The following is a 17857-nucleotide window of genomic DNA, read 5'->3' on the forward strand; positions in this document are numbered from 1 at the left end:
TCTTCAGTTTGAATAGAAAAGGATAATTCCCCCCCAAAAAAAAAAAAAAAAAAAGTCATATTGTCATTAAAAATATATATAATTAATTTTTCCAGTAAAACTTAAAAAGAAATGTACAGTATCAAAACTCCAATGAGACCATATTTTCTATCCGAAAAAGATTATCCAAACGGCCTTTTTTGTTTTATATAATTTTGTCTTTTTTAAATAAAAGTGATAAGAGTGGAATTGTTTTTTTTTTTTTTTGGGTAAATATAAAAAAATGAATCTATTGATCCAGTTTTTAGAAAACTATAGACTATTAGCGGTTATAGTTTTATAACCATGCAGAAGTCTACAAACTGCCCAGTCCATTACCATCCAGCTGTTCCTATCGTCCTCTCCCATAATGTTCAACACATGAAACCATACTAAAACTTAAATGAAATTTGTCAAAATTCGAACCTACAATTTCTGCAAACAGGTGTAATGAGTTGAATCGGCTTCCTACCACTAATCCACCCCCTTGGGTGTGTGGAAATGTATTTTTTGATAAGCCGTAAGAAGGACAAATAGCAATAGCAACGTATAAAAGATTACGAAAATTTAGTATTAGTTAATAGGTAAGAGCTATTGAAAAAAAGAAAAGAATGATATGCTAATAAATCCCCAGAAAAAAAAAAAAGAACAAATTAACAAGCAATGATGCCACCCTTCAATTTTTTTATTTTTTGTTTTTGAATAAACCCTTCAATGTTTTGGAATAAATGCGAGATTTTGGAAAAGGAAATTTACAGTTTTCTCTTCTGTTTGGTTGCTTAGAAATTTGGACAAGGAAAAGAAATACTTCCTTCTATATAGGATTTTTCTGTTCATTACCCAAACTCTTTTTTTTTTTTTTTTTTTAAATATTTCAAGTTGGATTAGTAGCACAAAAAGTAATTATACCTTTACAAGTAATTTATAGACCTGAAATTTGGTATGTGCACACCATAAAAGTAGGGGACTTTTGCACCCAACTATATAACACCCGAAATAAAATTTTCAATTAAAAAAAACACAATAATATAAATAAATAAATAAATAAAGGAAAAAGAATTAGGGCATTCGGTCTGCAATGAACAGTTGACACAAACGGTCAATGAGTGTGGCAGAGTGAGAGTAGGAATGAACCTTGCGACAAGAATTACAGACTTACTTCCACTACGCAATCCCTTCTCTCCCTTTCTCAGAGGTGCTCTTTAACCATCTCAACCGCCATTTTTTTCTCTCTTCTTTCTTTCTTTCTTTCCTCTCTTATCTCTCTCTCTCTGTATGCAAAATATTCTTTTCTAATGCTTAAAGCGCGCGCTCGTTGAACAGACTTATGTGTTTTCATTAGGTGTGCCCAAGATTGGGTTTGTGCCTTTCTCGTGCAGTTGTACGAGATTGAGTGGTAGTTTTCCGATGCAAATGGCTCAGAGTTTTGACAACAATGATACGGGTTTTGTTGAGAATAAGTTTGCATTGGTTCGTCCGGCCTCTGAAGCTTATGCTCAAGAGGCTTTTGAAGCTCTCAGAACCGGCAAGGTCATTGCTGTGCCCACCGACACACTCTATGGATTCGCCTGTGATGCTTGGTATGGTTCCAAAATGGTTATTGCGAATTTTGCATTCAAGCTGTATGTTCAAATTCCTCAATGCAATATCGTTGGTGATTTACTTGGATGATATCAGAATGTGTAGTTTTTGGGTTTTTTAAGCAAGTGTTCTTATGCTTTATGTTTTATTTGCACTTTAGAAATGTCTTATTTTTTGGTATATGGACTTAGACGTTTAGCTGCTGCAATGGTAGGACTAGGATAGAAAGCTTTACAATGTAGATACTGGTGAGGCGTTTGAGTCTCTATTTCAATTGAAGCTGCGTTGCATATAAAAGTATAGTCTCGTTGTGTTAGAAATTAAGTTTATTGACTTGATCATTAAGACCTGGAGGAGAAAGATTTTGTGAAGTATCAATCTAATGAGTCTTTGACTCCTGGAAGAATATAAAGTGTCTACTTCCCTATCAAACTACGTTGCATTTGCATGCTTGTTTTGAGATCAATCAAATGATAGGTATCTTTCCAAAATAACAATTGATATACATCGGATAAACTGAAAGTTGCACTTCTCAGAGATATGGGTTTCTCAGTCTCTGGTCCTTCTTGTCTGACCAAACGGAACTTCCTGTAAAACGTTCTCTGTTGTGTTAGATTTATCAGGAATTAGAAGCTGTATGTTGAATAATATATGAATATCTTGAAATGAAAGTGATAACCATTAGCAATTCTATATTGCTTTATCTTGTCTAAATGCCTCAAATTCTTTTCTTATAACAATCTCATCTGAATCTTGGAAATATTTAAGCTAGACTTGACTTAATTTTCGTACTCCTTTCTTTATTTCTCACATCCTTCTACCTTTTTGAAGTTGTTATGCGACCGTTATTGCAGTTCTTTGGAAGCAGTTAACAGGATTTATGAGATTAAAGGACGTAAACATACAAGTCCTCTAGCAATATGTGTTGGGGATGTTTCAGACATAAAACGCTATGCTGTCACAGAACATTTGCCACAGGGCTTGCTTGAGTCTCTCCTTCCAGGACCTGTTACTGTTGTACTAAAGCGAGGTTTGTGAACATGTGTCCCTTGTAGAGAGAGAGAGAGAGAGAGAGAGAGAGAAGGAAAAAAAAAAAAAGAAAAAGAAAAAATAAGAAGAAGAAGAAAAAGAAAGAACTTGCGGATCAAATATCTATTTAACATATAAATAATCATGCAAATCAACTGGGCATGTCAGCTTCGACTTCTATTGGTGGTACTTGTTTTTGTTCTTTGGCTTTTAATCTCTACAATCTTTATGAGCTCAATCTCATATTTTCAGGGGAATCGAGTATTCTTGAGAAATCTTTGAACCCAGGATTGGATAGTATAGGGGTTCGAGTGCCTGACTATAACTTCATCAGGGTCATTGCCCGTGGATCTGGGAGTGCATTGGCCCTTACTAGTGCAAACTTAAGTGGGCAGCCGAGTAGTGTTTGCATCAAAGATTTTGAGAACCTTTGGGAACACTGTGCATATGTTTATGACGGTGGTGAGCTTCCTTCAGGTCGAGCAGGCTCAACAGTTGTGGACCTCACCAGTTTAGGGAAGTACAAGATTCTTAGACCTGGAAGGTAAGGATTCACCTGGGGCAGGTATTCTGCTTTATAGTGTTTATAGCTTTCTAATATGGCTAAGTGTGAAACAAGTAGCGACAATTTTTTTTTTTTTTTTTTGGGTAGAGTGAAGCTAACTAGCATCGTATTAGTAACTAATTAAGCTTTTCAATTACAATTATAAACTGATTGTAAATGGTTACAATTTGATTCTTGAAGCATTAAGTAAATCTGCTATGGCTTTAGCGTAAGCTAGTATGTAGGACAGGAAGAATAGAAAAGAAGCAGAAAAATTAAAGATAGATTCTATTATCACACTAAAATAATTTTAGGAATCACTTCTAAAATCCCTAGACATCAAATTTAGTTTTGGTTTGTATCACACAAAATCAGAAAAAATAAATTTTAAAAAAATATTCGTAGGGTTATAGAAATTCCTATTTATAATAAAACCACCTAACTATATAATAAAACGAAAATAATAAAAAACCCTAATTAAATAAGGAAACTAGATAATCAAACCACCTAAAAAGTAGAAAACATTAGGAAACTAAAATAATAATAATAAAATAAATAAATAAATTAAATTAAAACTACTTGGATCCTTTAAGGTCCCAAGTAAGCCAATTTTCACCCTGCATCATACCAATTCAAAATTTGGGCCTCAGAATCTGGTTTTTCCAATCTTTGATGAGTTCTTAAAGATTGTTGCCATCTTGCATCATCAAGGTTAAAAGGAGTTTCTAATAATGGTCCTCTAACAAACAAGGAATTTAATAAGTTCTTTAGCCGTATATAGCTTCTTCTCTTCTGGCCATTGTATATTTTTAGTATCCTTTCACAACTGAATTTGGTTTTAATCAATAAAAAGAATTAAAGTAAATTAAATGTTGCTGATTTGATATACTCTAGCAGAATCACTTGTTTCCTCTTATTACGGAATGGCAATGGATATTTGATTAGAGAAGTAAATGATACGCACTGTAGCAAATGGATATGTGCGGGTTATTAACCATGCTCTGTTTTGGAATTGTATTTTGCAGTGCAAAGGAAGAAACTGTAACAATCCTTGAAACGCATTCTCTAGTGGAAGACACGGCAACAACTTGATATTTAACACGTGAAGCTTTTCTTTGTTATGTATATTTAAGATTTCAATGGCACATGCCGGTAAAAGTAGAGCTGTTATTCTGCAAGAATCTTGTCTCATCCTCCAGCCTGTCGAAGATGATATAATTTTATCATAAAATAATAGCACGGTCTAATGGCATAAGCACTGTTAGGGTGATAAGATCCCATTAAAAGCTTAACTTGATTTCAGTCAACTTTTTCTCAATGCCCTTTAGAGCAAAATAAAAAAGGTTAAAAAATTTGGCTACAAATCTTTGAATGGTTGTGTTTTAGTGATAATGTGTATTTCTTTTTTAGCTTAAAGTGATAATGTGTATTTCACATCCACATCATCTCCTTTAAAATATAAAATACTGTAACATGATTGAAAAAAAAAAAAAAAAGGTTATGTGAATAGAAATATATTATTATTTATGCAGCAGGTTTTAATTGTGAGTATATTTTTCTATATCTATATTTTAATGGCCATCACCAACAGGTGTACCTGATCTAATGATCTTTCTAAAGCGGCCAGTCCACCATTGTGTTATGATTCCTGTCGTATTTGGATCCTGAAAACATGTGAGCAACTTACTTTACGTAATTAGAGCCAACACTCTTTTGCTTTAATAATAAAATTAATTGCATTTAAAATTCTGAAAGTTCATGCTCTTAAAATAGTTATTTTATGATCTTAAAAAAAAAAAATTGGTTATTTTATGGTACTAACCGTACTCTAACAACTAAACTACTCAAATTTAAATTTCTTTAGTAACCATTTGTTAACTTAATAAACGGCATAATTCAAAAATGAAGGATGGCCATATTTTACCTTTCTTTATACCTACTCAATTTTACTAATTTTTTATGACCAAACAAAAAAAAAAACTAATTTTTACACTTCATCTTTTATACTTAAAAAAAAAAAAAAAACCCTTGCATTTTATATTAAGTGGTGGAATCTGAGGTGTCAATTATAACAAGTAGTCATGTCCCAACGAAAGATCTAATCATACAATTTTCATATATGAATTTGATGAAATTAAATATACACAACTCATATAACATAACTTTTGCTTACAAACTATTTTATTTTATTTTAAATATTAAATACCACTAATTTGTCAAATTAATTAGAAAAATTTATGTAATTGAACTAAATTTGGCAGGAAAATAAATATAAATATATAAAAAAATTCTATTATAAATATGTGTTATTTAATTAGAAAATAAAACCTTTTTTTTTATTTTTTATTTTGTAATAATGAAAATAAAACTTGGTAACCAGTAGTCTCTGTCCAAACTGTGCTTAAAGTCAGAGGGAAGAGACAAAAGAACACGTGGAAAAGGCGTTTTTACATTAAATAGTCTGGACTTCAACATTTTTTTTGGGTTAAATGGTCTCATTTAGATTCCTCGTTGGCTGTTTCTCACCGGAGTGTGTATCATGGTTTTTTTTTTTTTTTTTTTTTTTGTCAGTTAAGCCCTTGTAAGGTATGAAAATTAGGATTTATATCATTTTTCCCTGCAAGCTACCTTACATTTCTCGTTTTGCCTTCAAACTACAAAAGTTTGTCACTGTTGCCTTTTAAATTATTATTTTATATTATTTTAATCAGATCAAGCAATGAAAATTATATATATATATATATATATATGGCAAATTTCCTTTATATTATATGAGTTTTACCATTATTTAATTTAGATGTATACATTTGAAAAATCATTATTAACTTTATTTTAGTTTTCTATATCTATTAAGTTATCCATTTGTCAACTTTTGCCAATTTTTTGTTCCAAAAAAAAAAAAGCTTTTGTCAATTTTTATAGTTAAAATTAAAAAGAAATTAAAAATTCTTATTTTATAATTGAACAATATCATAAAAATATAATTTTAATCTATAATTGTTAAAAGTAACTAATAAAAACTTAATATATTATCTTTTTTTTTTATCGATTTAAAAAATTAAAAAAAAGATAAATGATGGTTTTTGAAAAACATAAGGTTTTAATGAAATAATAACTAAACTGAAAAAGTGTTAATAAAATTTTTAACCATATATATACACCATGTAACATTATTTTCACCAAATTTATTTAAAAAAAAAAGTTGCAATATTAGATTAAAGAGATAAAAAAAAAAGCAATAGTTTATTTAAGAAACAATGTAACAAATTTTAATAGTTTGGGGAGTAATATGCAAATAAATTTAGGATAATTAATGTATTTCCGCTTAAATTGAATATGTTTTCGATATTTTTGCTTGTGAAACTGGAATTTTGACATTTTAATCTCTAAATTTAAATTTTGATTACATAACTAATTTTTAAAAATTATTTTCCAAATGAAATTCAATTTCAAAATCAAAATATCAAAAAAAAAAAAAAACTAAAATATGTTCAATTTAGATCCATAAAATACCCGCCCATTAATCAAATATTTGAGACAATGATGAAAATTTCCAAAATATGAGGGACCACACCACAAGACACGTGTGTATATATATACATATATAAATTTATAAAATTTATTTTATTTTTATGGTGACTGGTTGAGGTGGGGGAGGATGGATAACGAAGATGCCGAGGAAAACGTTTATGTCGTGTTCGTCTCGCCCCAACCATCCATCCGAGAACGACAATTAGTTATTTTATTTATTTATTTATTTTTATATTATATATATATATATATAAAATTTAAAATCCATTGGAACAAAAAAAAAAAAAAAAAACAAAGCGAGGAGTTCTAAGTTGTAAGAAACTCCTTCTCTCTCACTCTCCACCACCACCACCAGTTTTTTTTCCCTTCCTCCCTCCAGAGACTTCTCTTTCCCTCTCAATCGCTTTTCTTTTTGAAGCCTATTGAAGCTGGCTCAGTGGTAGAATAGCTGCTTTCAAGGTGATCCTTCTCTCTCTCTCTCTCTCTCTCTTTTTTTTTTTTTTTGGTTATTTTTGTTTTTGTTTTCGAAATTTCAACTTCATCGACCTTGATTAAGCTTCATTTCAGCTAATTCCACTATTCCTTCATTTTCGTAAGCAGATAAAATCACTAATATACTTTTGACTTTTTTTTTTTAAAAAAAATTTCTTTAAATTTTCTTCTTGTTTTTGAGTGTTTTCAGTTTGCTGAAGGTCATTCTTTTAATCATTTTATTTTATGCGATTTAATTTTATTTTAAATCGAACTGACATCCTTAGTGCTAATCCACTGTTTGCATGCCGTGAAACCTCAAAAAGGAGAAAGAAAACAGAAGAAAATAAATGAATTTCTATTTTATCTTTTAATGTTTACCGAGTTCAAGCAATTAACTAATTACCAAAAACAAAAATATTTTCTTTGGGGTATGTGTGCGGTGGTGATTAATTTGCTCAATTTTCTTTGACAACCAAACGAAGTCCTATCAATTCCATTTTATATATATGCAAAACTATTGATTATTAAAGTTTTATTCTTAATTAAGAAAAATAAAAATTATGTTTGTAGGACTGTGAAGGAAAAGCTTTGCTGGTGTGGTAATGGCTACCGGAGCCGTTCCAGCTTCTTTTACGGGTCTGAAGAGCAGGGACTCAAGCTTAGGCTTTGCTAAAAGCTTCGATTTTGTTAAAGTCTCTGATCTGAAGAGGGTTAATTATGGTAGGAAAAGAATCTCGGTGATTCGGAATTCAAATCCCGGCTCCGATATTGCCGAACTTCAGCCCGCTTCCGAGGGCAGCCCTTTGTTAGGTATTCATTTCTTCTTCTTTTACACTTGGGATCTTTCGGCTTATTCTGTATATAGCATAATTTTAATTTCTGTTGACGCATTTGTTCGGGTTTCTGTCGTTTTTTTTTTTTTTTTTTTTTTTTTTTTTTGGGCTGACTTTTCCGTACTTCAGGAGTCAGAAAGACCATTATCCAACTTATAAAAAGTCTCTTTATTTGGTTTTAAGTTAATATTGATATTTACGTTTGCATCAGAGGTGTGCAAACTTGGATTCAATCTAGAAAGAGACCACCAAATACCAAATAGTATGGCCATAGGATGTTTGTGTAAATAAATCGTACCATTAATAGCTAGAAGGTTTTTTGTTTTCTTTTTTTTTTCATAGAGAATTTTCTTTTGTTGTCCTATTTTTTATTTTATTTTTTATTTTTCCTCACATTTGTCTGAGCAGCTGGACTAAGAATCAACAGAGTAATTACCACTTATTTGTATTTCTACCTATATGAGATTTTTTTTTTTTTCTTTTTAATTGATGTTCAATTATTTAAATATAGTTCCTAGGCAGAAGTATTGCGAATCGGTACACAAAACTGTTAGAAGGAAGACACGGACTGTGTTGGTTGGAAATGTGGCTATTGGCAGTGAGCATCCGATAAGGATTCAGACAATGACTACAAGTGACACGAAGGATGTTGCAGCAACAGTTGAAGAGGTTATTTAACTTCCTTATGCATTTCTATATGTTCAATTCCTTATATTTTGTTGTCCTGACGTGGGAAAAGATTTGGACTAGATCTAAGCAAGCATCATTAAACTTGTCACATATCTGGTAGAACAAATGATAGATTATGTGTATATGGATGCTGGATATTACAAAGGATAACTACTTCCCCTGGCATAATAAATATATAATGATATGTTATAAGAATTGTCACGAAGGTCTTAGCTTAATGGACAATCTACTCAAAACTCAAGGCCAGGTCCTTGCCTCAAATACTCACCAAAAATATATATATATATTATACTTATATAGTAATTTATACAATAGGAAAAATGCACAAGCAAAGTGAAGAGTAATTATTAGCAAAATGGATTTCTGTATTGACGATGGATGAATATAAGATTAAATAAGAAACCCCCGTAGTTTGCAGATATTTTTAATATATGGTATTAATGATGACTAATCGAATAATTATTTAGTAATAGCATGAGCTGTATAAAATAAGTAAAACTAAACTGATTAAAAGAATAAATAAACCATCTTGTTATTGCTAGCACAAACTTGTTGGTTATTGTCATACAATTTAAGGGGTTATAATTTTTGTTTTTTTCACAGGTAATGAGAATAGCCGACAAGGGAGCAGAAATTGTTCGAATAACAGTTCAAGGGAAGAAAGAAGCAGATGCTTGTTTTGATATTAAGAATACTCTTGTACAGAAAAAGTAGGTCTTATATATTTTATGCTTAGTGGAATTTGAAAATTTTGGTTATGAATGTTTATAAGGGGTGCCTATATCACTGACTGACCATTGGTATATGCAGTTATAACATACCTCTCGTGGCAGATATTCATTTTGCTCCTTCTGTTGCATTAAGAGTAGCTGAGTGCTTTGACAAAATTCGTGTCAACCCTGGAAATTTTGGTATACAGTTTTCCATTCAAGTATATAATTTTTATACCAATTAGAGACAGAATTCTGGATTCATCTTAAGTGGTTCAATGCAGCTGACAGACGGGCTCAGTTTGAGAAGCTAGAATACACTGACGATGATTATCAAAAAGAACTTGAGCATATTGAGAAGGTAAACTATTCATTTTAACAAATCAAGGTTGCATCTAGGATTAAGATTTCAATCAAGCACTTATCTGTGATTCTGGAAAATTAGGCTTCCATTTCACGGAGTTTTATTATTATTATTATTATTTTTGGCAAACATCCAAAAACAAGTTCCTGTTTTTATGTAAACTATTATAGAATAATGATAGAAATAAATATAGCAAGGGGATGAAACTGGTAACTGTAATCTGTACTGTTGCATTTCCCCAACAATGCTTTACAATTTTTATTTTTTGTTGCATATCGACTATGACTCATATATGTACTTAAGAATTCTATGAACACATTATGTCCTTGGATGTCATGAACTTTCCAAAATCAAGAATCATATCTTTTCTTATTTGTCATTTATGGTTTAATTTCTCAGCCTTCTTCATGTTTATTGAAAGTTTTGACATATTTAGAGATGAACTTTGTTCCTTAGAGAAGTTAATAGTAATTATAAAGGCTTTGTGAAATAAATGCATATATTTTTTGTTTTCTATACCAGGTTTTTACCCCATTGGTTGAAAAATGTAAAAAATATGGAAGAGCAATGCGTATTGGGACGAACCATGGCAGCCTTTCTGATCGTATAATGAGCTACTATGGTGATTCTCCAAGGGGAATGGTGAACAAATTTCCTATTCCATTCATTTGAGCAGATTTTTAGCTTTTTCCTTTCTACAAATTGAGTGTTTTCATTCTCATTGGCATTCATCAAACAGGTTGAATCTGCATTTGAATTCGCAAGGATTTGTAGGAAATTGGACTACCATAATTTTGTTTTCTCAATGAAAGCAAGCAATCCAGTTGTCATGGTACAGGCTTATCGTCTTCTTGTTGCTGAAATGTATGTTCAAGGCTGGGATTACCCATTACACTTGGGAGTTACTGAAGCTGGAGAAGGTGAGGATGGGCGGATGAAATCTGCAATTGGCATTGGGACCCTTCTTCAGGTACCATTTTAATTTTGGGTTCATAATGGAGCAGATAGACTATTAAACTTTCAATATTTTGGTAATGTTTTGACATTTAAAGCCATTAAGGTTGCTTAAAATACTTTGGTTATTCTTAGTTTGTGTGCTTTTGTTAAACCACCATAATAGATGTGCTGGGTTTTAAAATGCAAACCTTGCTTATGATAAATACATAGGCTAGTGAATCTCTGGAATATTAGCTCTCTCAATAGCATGCAAATAACTAAGAAGCATTATGTATATAGGGATTACAGCCTTAATTTAACTCTAAAATTGGTTGTGCAGGATGGATTGGGAGATACTATCAGGGTTTCACTTACTGAACCACCAGAGGAGGAGATAGATCCCTGCAGAAGGTTGGCTAACCTGGGCATGAAAGCAGCTGATCTTCAGCAAGGGGTGGTAGGATTCTTTACTAACCTTTGATTGGATTAACATATTTTCTTTAATCTATGGTATTCAAAAGGCATTTTTAATTTCTATTCTGGTAAAATTTGCATCAGGCTCCATTTGAAGAGAAGCACAGGCATTATTTTGATTTTCAGCGCCGATCTGGTCAATTGCCAATTCAAAAGGAGGTTGATCTTTACTATATACGAAAATTGTCAACCTGCAATGATTCAAACTGCTGTAAGTTAACTTTTTTATTTTTTATTTTTTAAATCTGAGTTTTGCTACCTGAATTTATAGGGTGAGGAGGTGGATTATAGAGGTGTACTGCATCGTGATGGCTCTGTTCTCATGTCAGTATCCCTAGATCAGTTAAAGGTAGCACTGGACATCATACATTCTATTACTCCATTTCTCCTACTTCTTATGCTACTTCTTTTTCATTTGGGGGGAATGTAATTGGGTTTTGAGTTCAGATTATGTTCTAATGTATTTTATGTTCTTTCTAGATGCCAGAACTCCTGTACAAGTCACTAGCAGCAAAACTTGTTGTTGGCATGCCATTTAAGGTTTGGTATTCCTTTTTAAATTTTTTAGCACGTTGATTGTGCAACATCTTTATTTTTTCAGAGATACATTTACATGAGTATCTCTACTGATTTAGGATCTGGCAACAGTGGACTCAATCTTATTGAGAGAACTTCCTCGAGTTGATGATGTTGATGCTGTAAGAACCTTTCTGAGCTTTTCTTTCTTATTTTAGGAAAGCAAAATCCTTTTCTCCTCTCCCTATTATTCATGCCATAATGTTCTCTCTAAGCGTCTTTACTGTTTTGTTCCTAATTCTCCAAGTAAATGTGAATCATGTGCTTTTGGTTTTGTTTTATGAACAGCGGTTAGCTCTCAAAAGGTTAATAGACATAAGTTTGGGAGTGATAACTCCCTTGTCAGAGCAATTAACTAAGCCCCTGCCCAATGCCATGGTTCTAGTAAATCTTAAGGAATTATCAACTGGTGCATACAAGCTTTTGCCAGAAGGTGCTACTTTGTCAAAAATCTCCTAGTACTTGATTACTTGTTGAACAGAGTATTTTCTTGAATTTGGACCTTTTTTTAATGTTGGCCTCTATATCCAAGTTGTATTCTCTTTCCAAGGGAGGAACGGTTTTGAGTTGGGGTAAAGCTATTTTATGTAGCCTACTAATCACATCATGTTAATAAATTACCTTGTAGGAACACGCTTGGTTGTCTCTTTACGTGGTGATGAACCTTATGAGGAGCTGGAAATTCTCAAAAGCGTTGATGCTACAATGATTCTTCATGATCTACCCTTCGATGAAGCTAAGATCAGCAGAGTGCATGCTGCAAGGAGGTAAACAATTCTGTGACTCGTGCAAATATTACTGCTTTAACAATAAAGATTCCCCAAGACTGTGGCCATATTTTAAAAAAGTCAAGGTTTTATTTTAGTTACTAATAGTTAACTACCATCAATTCCAAAAGCTTAAAACTGTTAGGAGCTTACCCAAATTATTTATGTTAAACTAACACAGTAGGCGTTTAAGACTTAATGTATGGTCATACATATTTTTTTAATTACTAATGTTAAGTCCCAAAACTTAAACACTTAGAAAGTGGACTTAACAAGATAAATACCAACTGAATGTGAATAAAAAATTCAGGGGCACAAATTAGTGCAGCAATTTTCACTCAGATAGGAAGTTCTAAGTTTCAAACTGTAAACTGTAAACTCATGAAAAAAAGACTTCCTTGAGCTTAAAGGTGCACCATCTTAATATTTTCATGTGTTACATTTGTAATCATTTTTGTGTTTAGATTTGTGGACACCTTATCCCTTATTTCCGTACTCTTGCATGTGTAGTATAGTATTCACTAGCTTTTAAAGATTTCGTACAGAAATTCTTAGTGACTGCTAGGCTTGTGATCCAGTGAAGCATTTTCCTATACGGTACTTTAACAAAAAGTGAAACATGCTCTTCTCTATGAAGAATGTTAATTGCCTAAAATTGCAGTTCCATTACTTTACTTTTATAAATGTTCTTCCCTACCTTGTGCATGTCTGGCGCACTCCTGAGTCCTGACCATTTGCAATTACATGTTCTCTCTAGGCTTTTTGAGTATCTGCAAGACAATGCCCTGAGCTTCCCTGTAATACACCATATTCAGTTTCCTAATGGAATTCATAGGTAATCTTTAAGAGATCAGTTTTCCATACAACCAAAATTGGGCAATATAGTAGTTTTATCTCACAACCATTTTCTTATAGTGATGATTTGGTTATCGGTGCGGGTACAAATGCGGGGGCACTTTTAGTAGATGGACTTGGAGATGGTATTTTACTAGAGGCCCCAGATAAGGATTTTGATTTTCTTAGAAATACATCCTTCAACTTACTACAAGGTTGCAGAATGCGGAATACAAAGACGGTATGAAGTTGTTGATATAAACCAGGTTGACATAATTTGGAAAGATGATAGTTAAAGTCAATTCACTATATTCCTAAAATTTTATTGCAGGAGTATGTTTCATGCCCATCTTGTGGCAGAACTTTGTTTGACCTTCAAGAAATAAGTGCACAAATACGAGAAAAGACATCACACCTGCCTGGCGTTTCAGTAATTACTTAATTCACTTTCTTTGTGATTAGAATATTTTGAACTGAAATTCTTTGTTAATGAGAACAAATTATTCTCATAATTTTGCTTTCCTTCATTCCCTGTGTCAGATTGCTATCATGGGTTGCATTGTAAATGGACCTGGAGAGATGGCTGATGCAGACTTTGGGTATGTTGGTGGTGCTCCTGGAAAGATTGACCTTTATGTTGGGAAGGTAACCTCTCCTTTCCTGCTTTGGAATTTATATGAGTAGAATTAAGTTTTGAATTATTTGGCCCATTCAAAAAGATTGGTGCCGAGTACACTTCAACTGGTGAAATGGAAAATAAAATTGAGAAAGATCCTCACTTCCTGTGGGGATAAAGCCAGGCTGGCAATTCACCATTGACAAGGCCCCGCCCTTGAATATTTTTATTTTATTTTTTATTATAAGTTGTTGCAAATCGTCTGAGTGGATCTCTAGAACTCCCAGTTTTGTTTTTCATTTCCTTGCATAAATGATGCTACTTCTTCTCCATCTTGTTTTATCTAAGAGCTTCTTGTTTCTTAGATGCATTGTTGAGTCATAATTAATTGTTGATCAAATAATACAAAATGTCTTGTATTGATGGAAACCTGGATTCTGTTTCAGACTGTGGTGAAGCGCGGAATTGCAATGGAACATGCAACTGAAGCATTGATCGAGCTGATAAAAGAGAACGGTCGATGGGTTGACCCTCCTGCAGAAGAAGAGCAAGAGTAGCCGGTAGAAAGAAGGGGTTGAGTGGGGATCATTATCGACATTCTGTTGTACATTTTTGAGGTACATGTTTGAGCCCTCGTCAAAAAGCATTACAAGTATAGCAACAAAATATCTAAAGCTGAACGCACTATGCATGTATAATTTTATATGCAAAGCAGCAGCTTAATATGGAAATCTCATGTAGTGTACGGTTAAACATTGTAGTAATGCTCCAATGTGATGCTAAATCACGAGTTACTGATGAAAATGCAAAGCGGAGATACAGTAGCTAGAAAATTTCTCTGTAGTTTATAGTTTTGTGGCTTTGCTAAAGTGGTGGCATTGTTAATCTTATCAATAAGCATATTATCTAAATAAAAATGTAGAGATGATTGAATCTCCTGAAACACTCAGTTCGTAATGAGCAATCCAAAAAATAAAATAAAATTGGTGAGTCATATGGGTGATATCTTTAATGATTTAAAACTGAAAACCAAAATCTAATTGGAGTGGCAATCTTTAGCACTTATTTTATTACTTTGTCTTCCATCAAAATTTGGTAGATAGTTTCTAAAAGTTGAAATATACATGTATGCATAAATAAGGCTTCTTGACATGGAAGTTTTCAGATTAAGACATAGGTCTTTAGAATGGAGATTGCTCTAAGACCAAAATTTTAAAATACATTTCTGTGACACATGGGCATTTTGAACTAAAGTTTTATGAGTACAAAGTGAATTCTACGTGAACTCTTAACAAATCACTTTCATATATGTAAATGTCAATCTTTTAAGCAATTTTAAATCAGATCAAAAAGGTTTTGATTTTCAACTATTATATTGGTATTGACGTGAAAACTTTTTTATATAAAGAGTAATACAAACCAGTAAATTTCGAAAAAAAATTGACAAGTATCATTTTAGTCTTTTATAGGCATTTCCAATGGTATATAAATTAGTCTTAATGCCCATCGGTAGTTCTTTTGTGAACCGTTCAGCTGACAGTTAGCATTGATACTAATTCTATCAAGTCTGGTGCTAAAATGCCATAGCTATTCATTTTAATTGCTCTATCTTTTAACAAATTTTTTTACCACATCAAAAAAATAAACAGTCATCTAAAAAAACATTTTCAATGAATTTATCTAAACATTCTGTTATACTGATGTGGCAAGAAAAGAATAGACAATGTCAAAATGATCCTTTACTTTTGGAGGATCTATTAGATATTCTAAAATTTTTCGAAAAGCAAAATTTTTCTTAAAAAATCAATTATTTCAAAAAAGAAATAAACTAATAAAATATTTAATTACTTAATAGTAATAAATAGTTTTTATATATATTAGCATTGAAAACAATTTTAAAATTGATTGTACATTGATCCCATATAAATTTAAACGATATCAATTTTTATATCCATAAGTAATAATTCATATTCATCATTAAAGATTTCTAATACCATCAATTTTTATGCCAAATATATAAAAATCCACATCCACTAGTGTAGATGCTCTAAATAAATTCATTTGCAAGTCATCTTAAATCATCACAATCACAATAATATTTTTTAATTTTAGGAAAGCCATAATATTTAAAAGGCAGAATATTTTGGAAGAGTTTTGACAAAGTTTAGGGTGGATGTAAAAGTTTTACAGTTTTTACAATATTTTTTTACAAGGACCTAACTTTTAACATAGAATCAAACTCTAAGCCTCGATTTATATATATTTCAAGTTTTAAATATTCTTTTATTCAACAAAAGTTTTTGCATATTTACAAAGTTTATATATATATATATATATATTACTGCTATAGCTGTTTTTTTTTTTTTTTTTTTTTTTTTGCTTCAATTATCTTTTTTAGTTTGTATTTCTTATATAAAGTTTTGTCACATTTATCTTGTATACTATTGAATTATATTATAAATAAAATTTTACACGCTAATTTTTTAAAAAAAATGACAACATTTATAAATTCACCATGTCACTATGTTGCCGTATCTTTTTTGTTTCTTTTTCTTTTTTCTTTTTTTGAACGTGTTGCCAAATCTCTTATTATAACTTTTAATCAAAAAGGCAAAAGTGTGTAGCTTGGTAAGGGTGCGAAGCTGCAATAAAAGCTAAGATGGATCTACTGTAAAAGTCCTACGTGGAAGATAGTCCCATGGCCTTTACAATATTATAATACACAATCAATTTCACAAAAAAAAAAAAAAAAAAGATTTGATTTGAGAGCATCTTTACTAATAAATATAGGTTAATATTTATGTAATATAAAAAAGATTGATATTATTTAAATATAAATAGTATAAATATATAATTAATTTTAAAATTATTTTTAATAATAATGTGCAAAATTTTATTTATGATTATTAATTATTTACATGTATATATATATATTGAAAAAAATTGATTTCTTAAGAAAATTTTACTTAAAAAAAAATTAATAACATCAGATAGAACCTCCATTAAAGGGTCACCTTAACATTTTTTTTTGTTTTTCAGTTTAACAGAGTATTTAGACAAATCTATTAGAATGGTTTTTTCTTGCCTAGTTGTTTGATGTATCCCCAAAAAAAAAAAAAAAAAAAAAACTTAACGATAAATAGAGCTATTAGAGATAATATGATGTTTTAATATCAAATTTTCCTTTAATAGTCCTTAATCACATCAAATATTAGAATTTAAATTAAAAAATAATCAAATATGAATTTGACGATATATTAAAATACTATTTAAAAAAAATGAACTAGGATCCATCAATTAATAAATATAATTTTAAATTTTAGTTTTAGATGCAATCTTTAGATTATATTAAGGGTTAAAAAAAATATATATTTTAAGGATCTAATTTGAGCCTGTTTATTATAATATACATATATATACACTCGACGCACACATACACATATATATTTATAATATAAGGTCTTCTTTTATTAGTTCTTAAATTATATCAATAGCTAGTGATCAAATATAAATTTAATAACATATTAAAAATCTATTTAAGAAAAATAAATCATGTTAGAATTAGGTATTTAATAAATATAATTTTATATTTCAGCTTTTAATATAATTAAAAAACTTTTAAAAAAAATATTACTATATTAAATGTCTTAATTGAGTCTAGCTATATGTGTGTGTGTGTGTGTGTGTGTTTTTGCTATAGTAGGCAACTGAGTGGCTAGCAATAAATAGATGTGTACTTATGAGTTGTGTTCCTTTTTTTTCCTTTTTTTTTAATTTAAGGATAGGTATTGCTTGCCTACACTTAACCATTCACTTTAGCAAAATTATATATATATATATATAATTTATATATGATAAGTTTTATTTTATATATAGATAA

General features: G+C 30.9%; 2 protein-coding genes across 3 annotated transcripts; both read left to right on the plus strand.

The window, feature by feature from the left end:
* The first annotated feature begins 1054 nt into the window (after nucleotides 1-1054).
* LOC107411346 (uncharacterized) lies at nucleotides 1055-4436 on the plus strand. 2 transcript variants are annotated; one of them, XM_016018919.4, is made up of 5 exons: nucleotides 1055-1213; nucleotides 1361-1598; nucleotides 2454-2629; nucleotides 2881-3172; nucleotides 4198-4436. In XM_016018919.4, exons 1-5 carry the CDS (start codon nucleotides 1147-1149, stop codon nucleotides 4262-4264), a joined length of 840 nt encoding a protein of 279 aa, XP_015874405.3. In that variant the 5' UTR covers nucleotides 1055-1146; the 3' UTR covers nucleotides 4265-4436. The 2 variants fall into 2 exon arrangements, with proteins under 2 accessions (XP_015874405.3, XP_048323805.2); XM_048467848.2 differs by having other exon boundaries at nucleotides 1078-1213; nucleotides 1342-1598.
* A 2419-nt stretch (nucleotides 4437-6855) lies between these two features.
* On the plus strand, nucleotides 6856-14912 carry LOC107411349 (4-hydroxy-3-methylbut-2-en-1-yl diphosphate synthase (ferredoxin), chloroplastic). The gene is made up of 20 exons (XM_048468488.2): nucleotides 6856-7162; nucleotides 7748-7987; nucleotides 8522-8679; nucleotides 9304-9410; nucleotides 9511-9611; nucleotides 9695-9771; nucleotides 10297-10416; nucleotides 10514-10744; nucleotides 11051-11167; nucleotides 11269-11343; nucleotides 11456-11533; nucleotides 11665-11724; nucleotides 11820-11882; nucleotides 12049-12193; nucleotides 12389-12527; nucleotides 13285-13362; nucleotides 13443-13602; nucleotides 13693-13791; nucleotides 13902-14006; nucleotides 14424-14912. Exons 2-20 carry the CDS (start codon nucleotides 7780-7782, stop codon nucleotides 14532-14534), a joined length of 2232 nt encoding a protein of 743 aa, XP_048324445.1. The 5' UTR covers nucleotides 6856-7162; nucleotides 7748-7779; the 3' UTR covers nucleotides 14535-14912.
* The last annotated feature ends 2945 nt before the right edge of the window (nucleotides 14913-17857 follow it).

Source organism: Ziziphus jujuba, chromosome 10 (genome assembly GCF_031755915.1).
Source record: "Ziziphus jujuba cultivar Dongzao chromosome 10, ASM3175591v1".
Classification (NCBI taxonomy): domain Eukaryota; kingdom Viridiplantae; phylum Streptophyta; class Magnoliopsida; order Rosales; family Rhamnaceae; genus Ziziphus; species Ziziphus jujuba.